The sequence below is a fragment of the Lutra lutra genome, chromosome 6 (genome assembly GCF_902655055.1).
Source record: "Lutra lutra chromosome 6, mLutLut1.2, whole genome shotgun sequence".
NCBI lineage: Eukaryota > Metazoa > Chordata > Mammalia > Carnivora > Mustelidae > Lutra > Lutra lutra.
In genome coordinates, this window is record NC_062283.1 from 152,068,092 (window position 1) to 152,083,397 (window position 15,306).

The 15,306-nt window shown below is 52.3% G+C and overlaps 1 protein-coding gene across 3 annotated transcripts in view; it reads left to right on the forward strand.

Moving 5' to 3' along the window:
- CEP43 (centrosomal protein 43) overlaps positions 1-14,550 on the forward strand; it is a 30,622-nt gene extending 16,072 nt beyond the window's left edge. For 2 of the 3 annotated variants that reach the window (XM_047733590.1, XM_047733591.1), the window contains 6 exons: positions 4,815-5,041; positions 7,022-7,134; positions 8,707-8,775; positions 11,122-11,161; positions 12,209-12,305; positions 13,393-14,550. In XM_047733590.1, coding sequence (XP_047589546.1) covers positions 4,815-5,041; positions 7,022-7,134; positions 8,707-8,775; positions 11,122-11,161; positions 12,209-12,305; positions 13,393-13,467 — 621 coding nt within the window. In that variant the 3' untranslated portion in view covers positions 13,468-14,550. Of the gene's footprint in view, positions 1-4,814; positions 5,042-7,021; positions 7,135-8,704; positions 8,776-11,121; positions 11,162-12,208; positions 12,306-13,392 lie in introns of all 3 variants that reach the window. The other variant, XM_047733592.1, reaches the window with a different exon arrangement.
- Positions 14,551-15,306: the final 756 nt, after the last annotated feature.

Consider the following 15,306-nt stretch of genomic DNA (forward strand, 5'->3'; position numbering starts at 1 on the left):
CCCCAGCGCTTTCTCGGTAAACCAAGCCCAGTCATTCCGTTATTCTGCCCCAGCCCCAGGCGGGATGGACCGGTATGCTCTCGGGTGAGCGCATTCCGGGCTCCAGGCCCTGAGCCCACAGCCCTCGTGCTGGCTCTTCAGGCTGCCGCTAGGATCGGGGATGGAGCCGAGCAGCTGCGCAGTCTGGTGTCAGCCAGAGGTAAGGGGCGTCTGCAGCAGTGACGGATCGTTTGTAGAGCAGAGGGACAGAGGTTTTCTAGAAAAACAGTTTTTAGAGGAGTTTAAATGTTTGTTTTATGGTTCTAGAATTCCACAGTGTATGTTCTAGGTGAATAGATTTTTAAAAATGTGTCTTAGAACTGTAGTAAAATTGTTTAAATCATGGGTCAAGAAAACCCTTCTGGTGGGGTGGGAGAGGGGAGCTAGGGCCTTGAGGTGTGGTTGAGGAAGGGAATCATTACCATGCATTTTTTATTTATTTATTTTTTTAAAAGATTTTATTTATTTATTTGACAGAGAGATCACAAGTAGATGGAGAGGCAGGCAGAGAGAGAGAGAGAGGGAAGCAGGCTCCCTGCTGAGCAGAGAGCCCGATGCGGGACTCGATCCCAGGACCCTGAGATCATGACCTGAGCCGAAGGCAGCGGCTTAACCCACTGAGCCACCCAGGCGCCCACCATGCATTTTTTAAATACGTTTGCACAACTGGGGTATTTTTTAGCTTTGATGTTTCTCTGTTACAAGCTTAGAAAAATAAAATTCATTTTTTAGGTTCTTAAGACACTCTGGTGATAATTCACATTTTGGCTCTTGGGAAATTCGTAGTTCTTTTTTCTTTTTTTAAAAGATTATTTATGTATTTGGCAGACAGAGATCACAAGTAGGCAGAGAGGCAGGCAGAGAGAGAGGGAAGCAGGCTCCCCGCCGAGCAGAGAGCCACATAGTTATTTTCAGTGTGACACTTGTTTCTCTGTGGGGTTCATTTGCTGCTAACTAGAAGTGACTGAAATCCAGATGTGTAAGTGGACTTGTAGACCGTTATGTATATGCTCGAGCTTTCTTGCAACTTTGCACTGATTCACCATGAAGTTCTAGCCTTGAGATTGGTCTGAGGGATTTAATGTCTGCTTTTGTGCCACTCAGTCGGTCTCTTGGTTTTCTGAAAAGACCGACTTTATCATAGGTTCTAGTTCTTCATTATAAACACCTGTACGTAGGGCTGTGAAAAGGTACACGAATTTGGTAACCTAAACCATGCTTCTGGAAGCTGCAGGCTGGAGGTCAGGCATCTGCGCGGCTGTCCCTCCTGCGGGCTGGGGGGACAGTCTCTCGCCCACGGTCCCAGGCGTCCCTTGCCTGGTAGACCCTTCACCCATCCCCGCCGTCCTGTTCACCTGTGTTCTCCCCGGGCATCCTCGCCTGCTGGGCACCGGGCACAGTGGGGGAGCGGCCTGCCCCCTGCAGCCTGACCCAGTGTAACTAGTCGCATCAGTCGTGACACTGTGTGTAAGTGAGGGGCGCTCTGAAGTCTGGGCGTTAGGGCTTCGTCTTCCCGGGGGGACTCTGTAACCCTAATCGCTGAGGCCTGTGAGGCTGTCCAGGCGGTGAATTCCAAGGCAAGTTCTTGTCTTAGACACACAGTTAGCTACTTGCCTCCCTCTGGCCGAGCTGTGGAAAAGCTGGTGCTGAGAGTCAGGGAGAATCTGCGTAGCTAGAATTAAGCGCTGTTGGAAGCAAAGAGGTGAGACAAAATAGAGCTTCCCTGTGACCCTGCCATTGCACTGCTGGGTATTGACCCCAAAGATACAGATGTAGTGAACAGAAGGGCCATCTGTACCCCAATGTTTATAGCAGTAATGGCCACGGTCGCCAAACTGTGGAAAGAACCAAGATGCCCTTCAACGGACGAATGGATAAGGAAGATGTGGTCCATATACACAATGGAGTATCAGGCCTCCATCAGAAAGGATGAAAACCCAACTTTTGTATCAACATGGACGGGACTGGAAGAGATGATGCTGAGTGAAATAAGTCAAGCAGAGAGAGTCAATTATCATATGGTTTCACTTATTTGTGGAGCATAACAAATAGCATGGAGGACATGGGGAGTTAGAGAGAAGGGAGTTGGGGGAAATTGGAAGGGGAGGTGAACCATGAGAGACTATGGACTCTGAAGAACAATCTGAAGGGTTTGAAGAGGTGGGGTGGTGGGAGGTTGGGGGAACCAGGTGGTGGGTATTGGAGAGGGCACGGACTGCATGGAGCATGGGTGTGGTGCGAAAACAATGAATTCTGTTATGCTGAAAATAAATTAAAAAAAAAAAAAAAAACAAACCCCAGACAATGCCTTAATGCTTTGAAGGTTTTTAAAACAGATTCCAGGGCTTATGTTGTGACTTGACTTCTTATTGCCCAAAAGATTTGGATTTCTTGCCTGGAAATTGCTCTTGAAGTTCTACACTACTTGCATGTTAATTTATAGATGTTTTGATAAGTCTTTCTCTTGTGTGAGTTTTTCCTAACCTAAAACTGATTTGGAATTCAGTTTAGGGAATTCTCAGTAACCCAGCTGAGTAGCAGTCCATTCGGTGAACAGATAGCCATAGTTAGAAGCACACAGTTCTGTGTGGTTTAGAAATGGATTTTGAGAAGAGTTCCAAAACAGATCAGGTGTTTTTAAATTTTACTCCGTAGGTACCTAGAACTAGAGTTTTAAAACAAACTGATTTTTGTTTTTCAAAATACATATTTTGCTGAACATGGGAGTGTGATTGTCCATGAAACTCGTCTTCCTCAAATTAGCCTTCGTTCCTCTGGCAGGGCTGTTGCTGAAATCAGTCCAAACTAGTCCTGGGTAAATGTTAGTTACAAGTTTAGATGGTTCATCGTGGGGACTTAAGTCATGCTGGTAGTGTGTGACTTCACGGGGAAGGCCGACTTTATTGGGATAATCACGGTTTTTGTAAAGTTGCTTTTCATGGACATGACACTTTACTTCACACCAGTCTGTCCTCCGTCTTCTCAGGAGTGTTTTGAGGAGAGAGTAGATCTCTGTAATTGGAAATGGGTTTAAATATCACAAGACTTGGTTTATATTTCCAAATGCATAGGTCTTTGAAAAGATGTAAATCCAGTGTTCAACATGTGTAAGTACAGGTTGCTGTGGGCCTGGATAAGGAGTGCGTGGATGGTCGGGGCTTCTCTGTGTTTGCTCATACCGGAGAATTTCAAGAAAGTCGTTAGGAAGTTGTAAAATGTTTCCGCCCTCTGAAAATACCCGATGTCGTCTAAGGGATGGTAACTTGGTGTTTATTTTTCCAGACGTGTCCCTTAGGAAAACCGGTTGCTCTAGACTGATAACTTCCGGAACACGCAGCGGTGTCCAGGGCCCCCGAGGCCCTGTAGCATAGTCTTGCCTGCCGTCCGCTCAGCGGACCGCTGCCCGGTGTGGAAGGAGAAACCCGCGTCTCCGTACACATGCCCCATTCCACGTCTGCACATAGTGAAGGGCCATCCTCGGGGAGTGTCTTCTCCAGAATCTTCTCCCCAGCTGCACATGCCTTCTTTCTCAGCTCTCAGCGCTGGTCAGGTTTGGAAAAGATGACTCTGCTTGAAATCTTGGGGTCACTCGTACCTGTGAACCTTTAGTTCCTTAGGATTGTGTGCTTAGTGGTAGGCAAGGCTGGCCTGCCCCACGCGCTTCTTGAGAGAGTCTCTCACACAGCCCAGGTGTCGGACACACACGGCCCTCTCCTGGGTGCGAGGCCGAGGCTGGGGAAATCATCCGTTTGAACCCCCACAGAAACTGCAATTTCATATGAGTCAGCTGAATAGTGTGACATTGGTGTTAAGAGCCAAGCTCCAGACCCTTTCACTTTCTGGGGACCTTGGCACGGGACTGAAATGTCTGCATGTCCCCTCTTCCGTGTCCGCGGCGAAGCCAGAGCCTGCCCCCCGCACCCTCAGCCACTGTTGAGGGGGAGAAGGACATGACCTGCGGGCAGACGGGAGGGCTCTCCAGAAGCGTCTGCGCCCTCTGTTGTGACCAGCCTGGTTGGTGGTGTTTGCGGTCATGTCTGTCACTGACGTAGACAGTTTGACCGAGCAGAGGGTAACTCACTGTCGTGCAGCAAGAGATGCACCGGCCTGTTCTGTGTCCAGAACACAGATCTGTCATCAGATCAGCGGGACAGAGTCAAGGGGCCCGGAGCCCTCTGTGTTGCCTGGGTGCCCGGACGAGAGGAAGTTAGCTGAGAGTCTGACTCAGACCAGTGCTTTCAGCAGCCTGTGTGCCCTCGGACGGTGGTGAGCAAGGCCACATCTTTCACCTTGATGCCTGTCGTGTTTGCGTTGGGTGGAAAATTGCTGTTTTTACCGACGGACACTTTGTTTTAATACTTGGTTCATTTATGGGAACTGATCTTCCTTCGTTCCTAGTAATGCCTTCTCCTTTCTGCAAGTGGGAAATTTACTAATTTTTAAGATAATTTTCGAAGGAGTGATGTGCACCTAAGAGGAAATGCAGAGGTTAATTTTAAGTGGGGATGTTTGTTTATAAATGCTGTAGGTAAAGGTATTTCCAGTTAGGGTGGGAGACAGGATGGCATAAACAGCACTGTCAACATTCTCTCCTTCAGACGCTGGCTGTGCGTGAACTGGAGGTAGACTGTTAGGTCCTGGAGTTACTCGCCCCCCACACTTGCACGTGTAGACACAGATCTGCGTATGTTTGCGTGACATTTGCTATTTAAAATAGCGTACTCATGTTTATTTCACCAAGAAGACCTCCGGTCTTTCCCATTCTCTTTCTCTAGAAGGCCAGCAGTGATACCAGTCAGAGTGACACGAGCGTCTCCTCATCAGAACCAAAGAGCAGAAGCAGCCTCCACTTGCTGGCCCACGAAACCAAAATTGGATCTTTCTTAAGTAACAAAAGTCTAGATGTCAAAGACAAAGCCGGTCTTTGTGCAGACGAAGATGATATGGAAGGGGATTCTTTCTTCGACGATCCCATTCCTAAACCGGAAAAAACTTACGGTTGGTGAGTAAACTGTGGTTTTGGATTAGCAAAGTAGAGGCTTAAAAATACAGTTTCTTAATATTTTATATTTTAAAAATGAGCTGCTAAAGCTTCTGTAATTATGGAATAAGTAAGTCTCATTTTCTGTCCTTAGAGACTTTTATGTTGTGAAACAATTCCAGCTGGGGAAAAAACTAGATAATCAGGATTTCTGGAGGGAAGTGTAGACTGAGCGGGCCCGTCGCGTGCCAGGTGCGTTCAGGCGCGGCCCGGCACGGGCAGAGCACGGGCAGAGCCCTGCCTCCAGAAGCTTGCACTCTGTGGACAGAGGCAACGAGAACGAGAGCCCCCGCATGCTGTGGGGTGGGTGCGGCTGGAGTGACAGGCCCGGGGGTGGGGGGCCGGGGGCGAGGTCAGGGATCAGGTCTGGGAGTGCCTCCCTTCTAGGGGCTGGTGGAGCCAAGAGCCCAAGTTCGTGAGAGAGGCAGCCAGGACGACAGCGGAGCTCTTGGAGGGCGAGCAGCAGGCAGAGGGGGGCGACAGGTCAGAGCACGGCTGGGGCGGTTGTGGGAATGGGCTCTGGTGGGGACGGCGTTGACTCTGGCAGGAGCGTGGCTGTGCCCTGCGGGGACGCTGGGAGCCCCAGCTTCTGAGCCGCACAGTGACCAGCTCACTGGGCTGCTGGGTCTCCAGCAGTTGTCAGCCTTCTCCGGGTGAGTGTTGATGGCAAAAGTGGTGAGAAACAGGTGGTTTGGGGATGTCTTCTGAGGTTCAATCCAGAAGGATTTGTTGCTAAGTGTTGGAGAATAAAGTGACATCAAGGGCAGCTCAGGGTTTTCAGCCGAGTGACCAGACGGTGGGAAACAGCGCTGTAGGTGAAGGGTGGAGAGCGAGGAGGGGCTGCGCGGTGGGCCAGGGGACGGTCTAGAACGCACGTCTATGGGTCGGGGTAGGAAGGTTGCTGACGCAGAGGTGAAGCCGGCTGTGGGGCGGGGGGAGGGGTCCAGGGATGAGGGGATAAGTCCCCGTGTTTGATCCTACTGCCCGAAAACCCAGAGTGGTCACCTGGGAGGTGAGCGGCCCCTGGAGGTGAGCGAGGGGAGGAGGAGGAGGAGGAAGGAAAGGGACGGAGAGGAGAGGAGTTCTGGAAGGGGGAGGCCAGAGTGAGACCTTAAGCTAAGTTCTGAAAGTCAGCCATGTCACATAGCAGCCTGGAGGCAAGGATGATGGGATCGTGGGTTGGGGTGGGGAGAAGGGGACAAGGTAGCAGAGTATTAGAGAGGCTTCGGGAAAGGCTGGGGGGCATTGTAGGTGGTGAGTGCCTTCCTGGTGGGCTGTGCTGTTCAGGGCTGTGGAGGAGCAGCGCGGAGGAAACCGCAGTGCGTGCGTCCGCTGAGAACAGTCTGGCCTTAGAGGAGAGGGGGTGATGTGCGGGGGTGGGGAGACTTTGGCCCCCGGTGCTGTGTGTAGGGGTGCAGGGTGCCCCCTTGCTGAGGCTGTCTGCTGCAAGGAGGGAGCATGTGGGCGCACTTATGGGCGGGTGGGAGCAAGGTGTGCAGCAGCAGCCTGGGAAGGTTCCCGCCTGAGTGGGGGTGCAGGGCAGGAGGCAGGAAGCGGCGGCAGGGATGTGCAGGAGGGCGGAGCACAGGGCGGCTGGGGAGGTCGGCTGCTGGGGCTGACACATGACACAGCTGAGCCGGTCACCTCCCGTGCTGACCCTTGCCTGCATTGCCGGGCCCTGGAAGGGGCTCCCAGTACAAACCACGGACACGGAGACCACGAACGGCAGTGCAGTTGGAGAGCGAGCCGCGCCTCACCGGTAGCTTGGCCGTGGACTCGTGATGCTGCTCAGCCTGCCTGGCCTCGCGGGCGTCCGTGCTGGTTTGGAGTCTGCAAAGCGGGCGGCCGTCCGTCCAGCGCTGCGCGTACGTGCTTGCGGCGCTGGTGTCCTAGTGGCAGAGCGTAAGCGCGGCCTCTAACCGCGCGCTTGTTTCTTGTTAGGAGAAGTGAACCTGGTGAGCACGCAGGAAGCCTCGCCTCGCTCTCCGACGCGCCCCCCTTGAAGAGCGGACTCAGCTCGCTCGCCGGAGCGCCCTCGTTGAAGGACTCTGAGAGTGAGTGCCTGGGAGCCCCGGGCCTCCTTGCTGGAGACGCGGACCGGGAGGGCTCAGGACGTGCTTTCTCGTGGTTGACGAAGTACCACGTGGTCGTCTGTTGTGCCGAAGGAGCCCATAATTTGACCAGCGATGGTCCTTTTCATCACTTTCCAAAACGGTCGTGTTTGCTTCGTTTTGTGTTGTGTTTCCTGTGCCATCAAAATACCTTTAGGAATCTGACTTTTTAGCTGCCTTACAGTAAACATTTCTAAGTCATTTCTCTCTTGTTGGACATTTAGACTGATGTCAGTAGGATTCAGTTCAGTTTTTAAGAGTTTGCTTTCTAGAGTCCGTGATACCACAGTAATGTAGTATCATTCATAGGAACATTCAAATACTTGGTCTTCAGTGATGTGCGTCCGACATCTTTTTTTTCCTACTTTGGTTATTGGCATCACGTGCGTGCGTGCGTGCGTGTGCGTGCGTGTGTGCGTGCGCGTGTGCATGTGTGTGCGTGTGAGAATTTGTAGATTTACTTTTTCACCGTGATGAGCGGTTTTTAATCCCCATCACCTGCTTCCCACGTTCTAGTCACATGGCGTTTGTCTCTCTCCGACGTACTTTGCTCAGCCTCCTACTCTAGCTCTCTCTGTTGCATACAGGTAAGGTTTCATTGTTTGGAGTGTGGCTCTGTCGTACGTGTTCACGTGCAGCAGAGAGGTGTGGTGTCAGGCAGACGTGGAATGGCCGTGGCCACAGTTGCCTTCCTGCCCCCTCCCCGCATGTGGACGGCAGCAAGACAGCAGGATTTGCAGGCACAGCCTGAAACACGGACGTGTGTGGGCGAGCCTCATTTACGGTATCAGAGCGAATGTATTTCCTCGACAGTGTGTCCAGGGTATAAATGTGCCCCTTTTGAGAACATTTTCTAAAAAGCACATCTTTATTAGGAAATCGTGGTGTGATTTTGCATAATTTTCCAGTATTTCCTAACTTTCTCGTGTCCTGTTTTGGGATGGTAGGATTTGCCGGGACAGGCAAAGGAGGTGACGTGTGGCTGCCTTTAGCCCTCTGGCAACCTTGCCGAGTGTTTGCCAGTGCGCCCCATCAGTTTCCCTCTCGTGCTTTCTCCCGCTCTTCGTCACCTGCAGCGGGAGTCTAGCTTGGCATGATCACATCACTCTTAACACTGGTCAGGGACTGTACACGTAGACAGGACAGTGAGCACTTGGGACTGAAAAACCATAACCAGTGAGGTCAGTTCGGTAAATAGAAAAACAATTAAAGCAACATTGAGAAGTTCAGAGGAAAGTAAAATTGGTGAGATAATGAACTCCTGCCCGGCAAGGCCTGTTGTGGACGGTGGCGCAGGACAGTCTGGTGGTCAGGTGCCGGTGACGACTGGTGTTGCGTGTGGGGAACAAGGGCCTGCGGGGCTTGACGTCAGCATCGCTCATCAGAGCCTGTAATTCTTTGTTGGTGTTTGGTTTGGACGTTTGACTCATAAACCCTAGGCTGAAGAGAAATGACGCGGTTTAGAGATTGTTGTGTTCTAAAAGTCCATTTAATGTGAATATTTTTCCTTCACAGGTAAACGAGGAAGCACAGTTTTAAAAGATCTGAAATTGGTCAGTGATAAAATTGGATCACTTGGATTAGGTAACTAGATTTCTAATTTTAGCACTGGTTGTCTGAGGGCGATCATTTTTAGAATAAAATCACAATTGAAATGGCTTAGCCTGTAGTGAGCGCTTGGCAATGGGATGTTTGGGTGGTCTTCGTGAATCTCGGGTTTCTCCGTGTGCCGGGCCTGGGGAGAGCAGCAGCCCCGCAGACCTTCCCTGTGGAGCTCGGGTTCTGGTGGGGATGACCTGCATCAGACGGGTGCCTACGGATGCCTGGGGTTTTGAGAGTCCATACGCACTGGTGTGAAAGTGGGTGGTAGGGGGGCTTACCCTGGCCTAGGCTTTCTGGAAAGGCCTCATCTAGGAAGTAACTTCTCTGCCAACACCTGTGGGGCAGGGCCAAGGGGAGAGGTTTCAGCTCAGATCAATGACGGATTGTGCAAAGGCAGTCCCCTTTTTATTTTTAAAGATTTATTTGAGAGTGTATGTGCGTGGTGGGAGGCCTGGAGGGGTAAGGAGAGACTCTCAAGCAGGCCTGTCCTGAGTGTGGAGCGGGATGTGGGACTCCATCCTGCGACCCTGAGAACAGGAGCCGAGAGTCAGACCCGCAGCCACTGCCGCACCCAGGCGCGCCCTCCCCAGTGCAGTTGTCCCTGTAGGGCTTAGATGTTACGCAAATAGAAATCACACGTCACTTCCCTGTTCTCTTCCACTCCTCTCTCCCACTTTGCATTTTGGCTAAAGTCTGGAGCATGACCTGCCAGGCCCTTGGTGGCCCCCATCAGCCCTTCTACTCGCCCGTTGTCTTGTCTCCGCTCTCTGTCCGCAGACGCACTCTATGGGATGTATCGACTTCCTCACCGTTTCCCAGATTACTGCCCCCTTCCTGTCTCTGGGCCTTTGCGTGTGTTTCTTCTTGGGGCTCACTTTCCCCCATAATTTGTACGTCTGGTACCTTCTGTAGGTTTCCCCTCAGAAAGTTCTCTCCAGCCTCTCGAACAGCGTCTGGTTTGTCTGGCTGTTGGTTGCCTCTTTCTTTCCACTGGGGGGTTGGCTCCTTGAGGCTAGGAACACCCCTTACTCGTGGTTGTACCTCGGGGGCCCTGGGAGTCGCACACGTATCTGACAAATGGATTAAGTGATGATGGCTTTAGTGGGAGAGGATCGTCTTGTCTCACTAGCCGAGAGCTTGAACCCCTCAGTGATGCGTCTGTGTAGATGCTGTCTGGTCTGGCGCTTGGAGGGACTCAGGAGCACCCACACCAGTGCCCCCCAAGCCCAGCTGGCTGCTGAGCAGGCCTCCTCCTCCTGGTCTGCCTCCTGCCTTGGGCGGCTGCACCATGCCCATGTGTTTCCCACGTGCCGGGCGTCCCTGGGCAGGATGGCTCTTGTGGGCCTCTGTTTTTGCCTCGAGGTTCACGTCTGCTTTCCTCACGTGTCCCTCAGGCGATTTGGAGGGAGGAGGGGGGTTTGCAAGGCGTAGAGGTGCTCGCGCTGCCTTCCGCTGCGGGACGCTGCTCTGTCCCATCTGTGGCCTCCGCGTCCCGCTGCCTCCTGCGGAGGGCGGGCTGCGTCACAGGGTGTGGGCCCAGCACTGCGCCTGCTGGATCCTGACTCGAGCCCGTGTCTGGTGTGGGTTTGGCCATCATCCCAGCCAAGGAAACGGCCGAGGAGGGTTACCTAGTTCTCCCACGGGCCGAGAGCACCTCGCAGCCGGAGCCGGGATTTGAAGCCCATTGAGTCTCGCGGAGATGCTCCCGTTCGCTTGGCTCTCCTGCCTCTTCACACTTCGTGAGCCTTTAAACATTCTGCGAGCTGTGCGGAGTTGACAGTGTCGGTAACAGGGGCGGCTGCGGGGCTCAGTCCGTGAAGCGTCTGCCTTCAGCTCAGGTCATGATCCCGGCGTCCTGGGGTCAAGTCCTCCATTGGGCTCCCTGCTCAGTGGGGCCTCTGTGTCTCCCTCTCCCAGCTGCTCCTGCTCTGTCCCTCACTCTCTCTCTCTCTCTCTCTCTCTGACAAAAAATCTTTAAAAGTATAGCAGTTGTGATAACTTGCTTTTTTCATGAATATAATATCATTTAATCTGAAATGACTTTACAAATAGTAAACATACAATGGGATTACATTTTGGGGGACTTGGAATAAAAGACCAGGTATTAACTACGTTTCATGACAGTTTTATTCCCTAGGCACTTTATTTGGTCATTTGCTTTCATATCGTGTATGGTTAAAACTAGTCTTTCTGATCCTGGCGACTTCTTTTTTAATGCTGCAATGTAATTCGTTAATGTAGTTTTTCCCGAAGGAAATGTGTGTGGTCGCAGGTAAGTTGTGGAGCACGTTGGCACGAATGTGATGTGTCTTTTCCTAAACTCGGCAGGGACCGGAGAGGAGGACGACTACGCAGACGACTTCAACAGGTGAGAGAGCGGGCGGGCGGCCCACGCGTCGCGGGCAGTTTCTGACACGGTGCGCGGCAGGTCTCCGTTCGTGCCCGTGCTAGTGCGCTACACTCTCCCGTCCGTCCGTGCTGATCGCAGGTGGAGGAAGACAGTCTGTCCAGATCTGCACGCTGGGCTTGGAGGCCTGTCCTAGTTTGGCCGTAGAGTGAGCAGACGCGCTCAGTCCAGAAAGCTTGGGGCGAGTGGGTAAAGCTGAGGCCCTGGGAGGTGATGCAGAGCAGCTCCGGGGAGGCCGGTCACTGGGACCCACGTGCTTCCCCATGTCCAGTGGCGGCGGCGGGGGGGTGGGGCACATGTGAGTTTTAAGAATGGCCCCCCCAGTTACTGTTCTGATGCAGGTGGCGTCTCAGATCACCTTTTTACATATGTAGGGACAGTGTAATCCAACGAGGTGCCTCATAGCTTGGAAATAGTGTTTGCTACGGAGAGGATTAGAAACTTGAAGTTAGAGTCAGAATTTTTATGACGTTGACAGAGGTCCCCCCCCCCCCCCCGCCGCAATTGGGAATTTATGTTTATTTTTTAACAGTAGTTAATAAGCATTTTTTTTTTTTAAGATTTTATTTATTTATTTGACAGAGAGATCACAAGCAGGCAGAGAGGCAGGCAGAGAGAGAGGAGGAAGCAGGCTCCCTGCTGAGCAGAGAGCCCGATGTGGGGCTTGATCCCAGGATCCTGAGACCATGACCTGAGCCGAAGGCAGCGGCTTAACCCACTGAGCCACCCAGGCGCCCCTAATAAGCATTTTTTGAGAAGTGGCATGACATAGTAGATAAAACATTAAAAATCTGGGTTTGCACCTTCCTGACCTCGTGTCCGTGTCCCCTCTGTGGGTCTTCGCTTCTCACCTCATAAAGTGATGCGCCTGTTTGTGGTTCATGAAGTTACTTTAAGGATCAAGTGAGACAATTCGTATGAAATTCATGAGACTGAGTATCGTTTTATTGTATTTTATGTAAATGTTTATTTTCAACGTTCGTTCTTCTTTTCTTTCTCTCGAACTAGCACCAGCCATCGCTCAGAGAAAAGTGAGCTCAGTATTGGGGAAGAGATCGAGGAGGATCTTTCTGTGGAAATTGATGACCTCAACACCAGTGATAAAGTACGGTGCGGCCGTGGCCCGCGGAGCGCCGCTCGTGCCTGTGTCTCTTGCTAGGGGCGACTGTACAGGGTCAGCAATTAAAGAAAGGCTGTTGAAGGCTGTGACATGACCTTTCCTGGCCCAGGTTCTGGAGTCAGAACTGGCTACCTCTGCAGTGCAGTCAGCGGACGCGAGAGTCCTGTTTGGGGAAGGCAGGATAGAAACTGGTGCGTGGACGAGAGTGTGTGATCGAGGAGGCGGAGCGGCATCGCCGCCGGCGGGTCAGGGCTGGTGCAGAGGCTGGTGGGGACGGTACAGTGGATGCAGGCTCCATGGTTAGGGGTCCGTCCTGCAGAGCCACATTTGGCCTTTTTATTAGGCAGGCAGGGGCGTGTACTGAGATGTATGTCAGACAGGAGAGGTCAGGGAGCCTCTCAGCATCTCCCGTCGTGCCCACGGAAAGCTGCGGCCCGTTCGGGCGAGGGCCTCTCGGGCATCTCGGGTTAGAGGTCGCTGCAGCCTGGAGGTGAGCGTCGCCTCCCAGCATGAGGAGGGAATCCGTGCTTGTGGCCATCTGGGGATTAGCAGGCGAGAAGGCCTTTGAGAGAGGCAGCGTTTGCTGACAGACACCGCATGTCTGAGCCGGCACCGTCCCGGCCCGTGCTCAACCGCATAGTGCGGTTCTTAGGCAAGCCTTGGCCTTGAGTCCCTGGCTGGTGCGTCTGTGAAGTGCAGGTGGGAATGTCTGCCTCCCAGGGTTGTGGGCAAGCTTGAGTCAGAACTCCCGACACGGGGTCGGCGTCCGCGGTCTGCCTCCCACCTGGCCCCTCGTGCCCACCCCGGAGACCGCCGCGCGCTGCCTCGGACGGGCTGCAGCCGGGCTGTTTGAGCATGCTGTGGTGGTGGTGGTAATGCGGTTTTGCTCTTAGCCTTTTGGTAATTCTCACAGATTTCAAAATAGGGGGAAGAGGGAGAGGTGGAGGACTTGAATGTGAAGCAGTTTGTGCAGCGTAAGATACTACTTAAGTTACAGCGGCGTGTTGTAAGGATTATTTATGATGCTGCTTGCATTCTGATACTGGTTCTCTTTTTCTTTTGAACCATAAAGCTTGATGACCTGACGCAGGACCTGACCGCATCCCAGCGCAGTGACGTTGCCGATTATCTGGAGGATGTTGCGTAGACGAGAAAGAAAGAAGGATTCTCATCAACAAAGGACAAAGGACTCTGATCACTTCCATTTATTTTCCTCCAGACAATCACTCTTTGCTGGAATGTCTGCTCCCTGTTGGTGCCTTGTGTTTCAAAAAGACTGCAGATATTTTTAAAAATTAAGTTTTCATTATACTAAACGAAAGCGTCCTACTTGAGGCCATGTGTGGAAGATACACTGTTCTTAATTTGGTTTGGCTACACATTTGTCTGTGGAAGTTGATTACCGACAGCTCTGCTTCATTTCGAGGAGCGAACCCGGGAAACCATGAGTATTCTAGCTCCCTGAAAGGTCTCAGTAAAGCTGCAGGTGCACACAGCTCCGCGTGTGTGTGTGGCTTCAGCCAGCCAGGATCAAAGCATACGTGACCGTCGGTGGTGGTGTCCGTGGTCGCAGAGCGGCATGAAGCTTATTAGCGGAAGTGAGAGGTGACACGTCTGCTTTATTTTGGATTTCCTTCCGTCTGGAAGGGTTGTTAGACCGTTAAGGTTATATTAAATACTCCTGTGTGCGCTAGTGTTGCTTGTTTTGAAGAAATCCAGGGTCGTTACAACTTTTAATCCACGAGTTGTCGCCAGCAATATCCGTGGTCGCCTCCCCCGTCCACAGAAGAAGCTGTTGGTCCCAAACTGTCGTCTTTATCGTTGTAATTTACTGGGTGTAAAGAGGCCTGGAAACTAATTCCAGAACGCATCTGGAAGCACCAAGCAGGGCTTCTCTTTCCAATCTGTGAGTCGATCGTATTAAAATCCGAATTGGACCTTAACAGTAGTAATGGCCTAAGACCATGTCCTGTGGGCCAAGCTTTGGGCACCGTCCGTGGCTTCCTCACAGCCCCGTAGGACAGAGTCGCCACTGGCCCGTGGGCAGCCTCGTTCCCGCCCGCTGCTGCCTGTGGGGTCGCTGGCCCTCGCCCCTGGGAGTGATGGAGGCGCGGTCCCCGGGCTGGACGTGAAGCTGTGATTGTGTGCCACGTTTGTATTTTTTTTATTTGAATTAAATTATGTTTGTTTTTTATTAAAAGTCACCTTTATTAATAAAGAGTAAACTAGACCTACTTGACTGGTTTCAGTGAGTGAGCAGACCTCGTGGTTCTAGTGCGGGTTTTTCAGTTGCTGCCTGCCTCGGTGTCACGGAGGCGCTTGCCGGGTGCTCGTCTGTGAGGACCGCGATTACATAACATGACAGCGTGCTTGTGTAACGTCGAAGTGAAACCCAGCCGTGAGCGCCAAGAGGAAGTAGGACACAAAGTAGGCCCGCGTGGCCCGGGAGCGGCTGTCAGTCTGTCCTCGCGCTGTGGCCTCCGACCTCAGTCCTGCCAGCGTGTGCGCGTGGTGTGTGTGCACGGCGCCGTGTGGAGATGTAATCTGTTGTAAAAGTCCCCTGCGTGCGGGTTGTGGAAAGCCTGTGCCTGGACGTCCTCGCTGTAAGCAGTCGCTTTCTCTAAAGCATCGCTGCTCCACTCGGGGCCTCTGGCATGTGTCCAACGCCTGATGTACTGCCCGTGTTCTCTGATAGGAGCTGGGTCTCAGGGAAATGACCTGGAAGGTTATATAGCAGGAGGTGCCTTTTAAACTTGTGGAAAACTTGGAACAGCAGCATCTGTAATCTGTCATTCTTCTGCTACGCAGGGAATCGGACCTTTGGATGACATCTGGGAGGACGGGCAGAAAGGGCCAACGTGGGCCTCCATCATGGGCCGCACGCCTAGTGATGTCAAGTAGCGTAGAATTCAGTGATGGAAAGTTCCATTTCCACCTGTGTGTAGGCTTTGAGTGTGTAACTAGTATCTTCTCCTTGTTCGGAAAT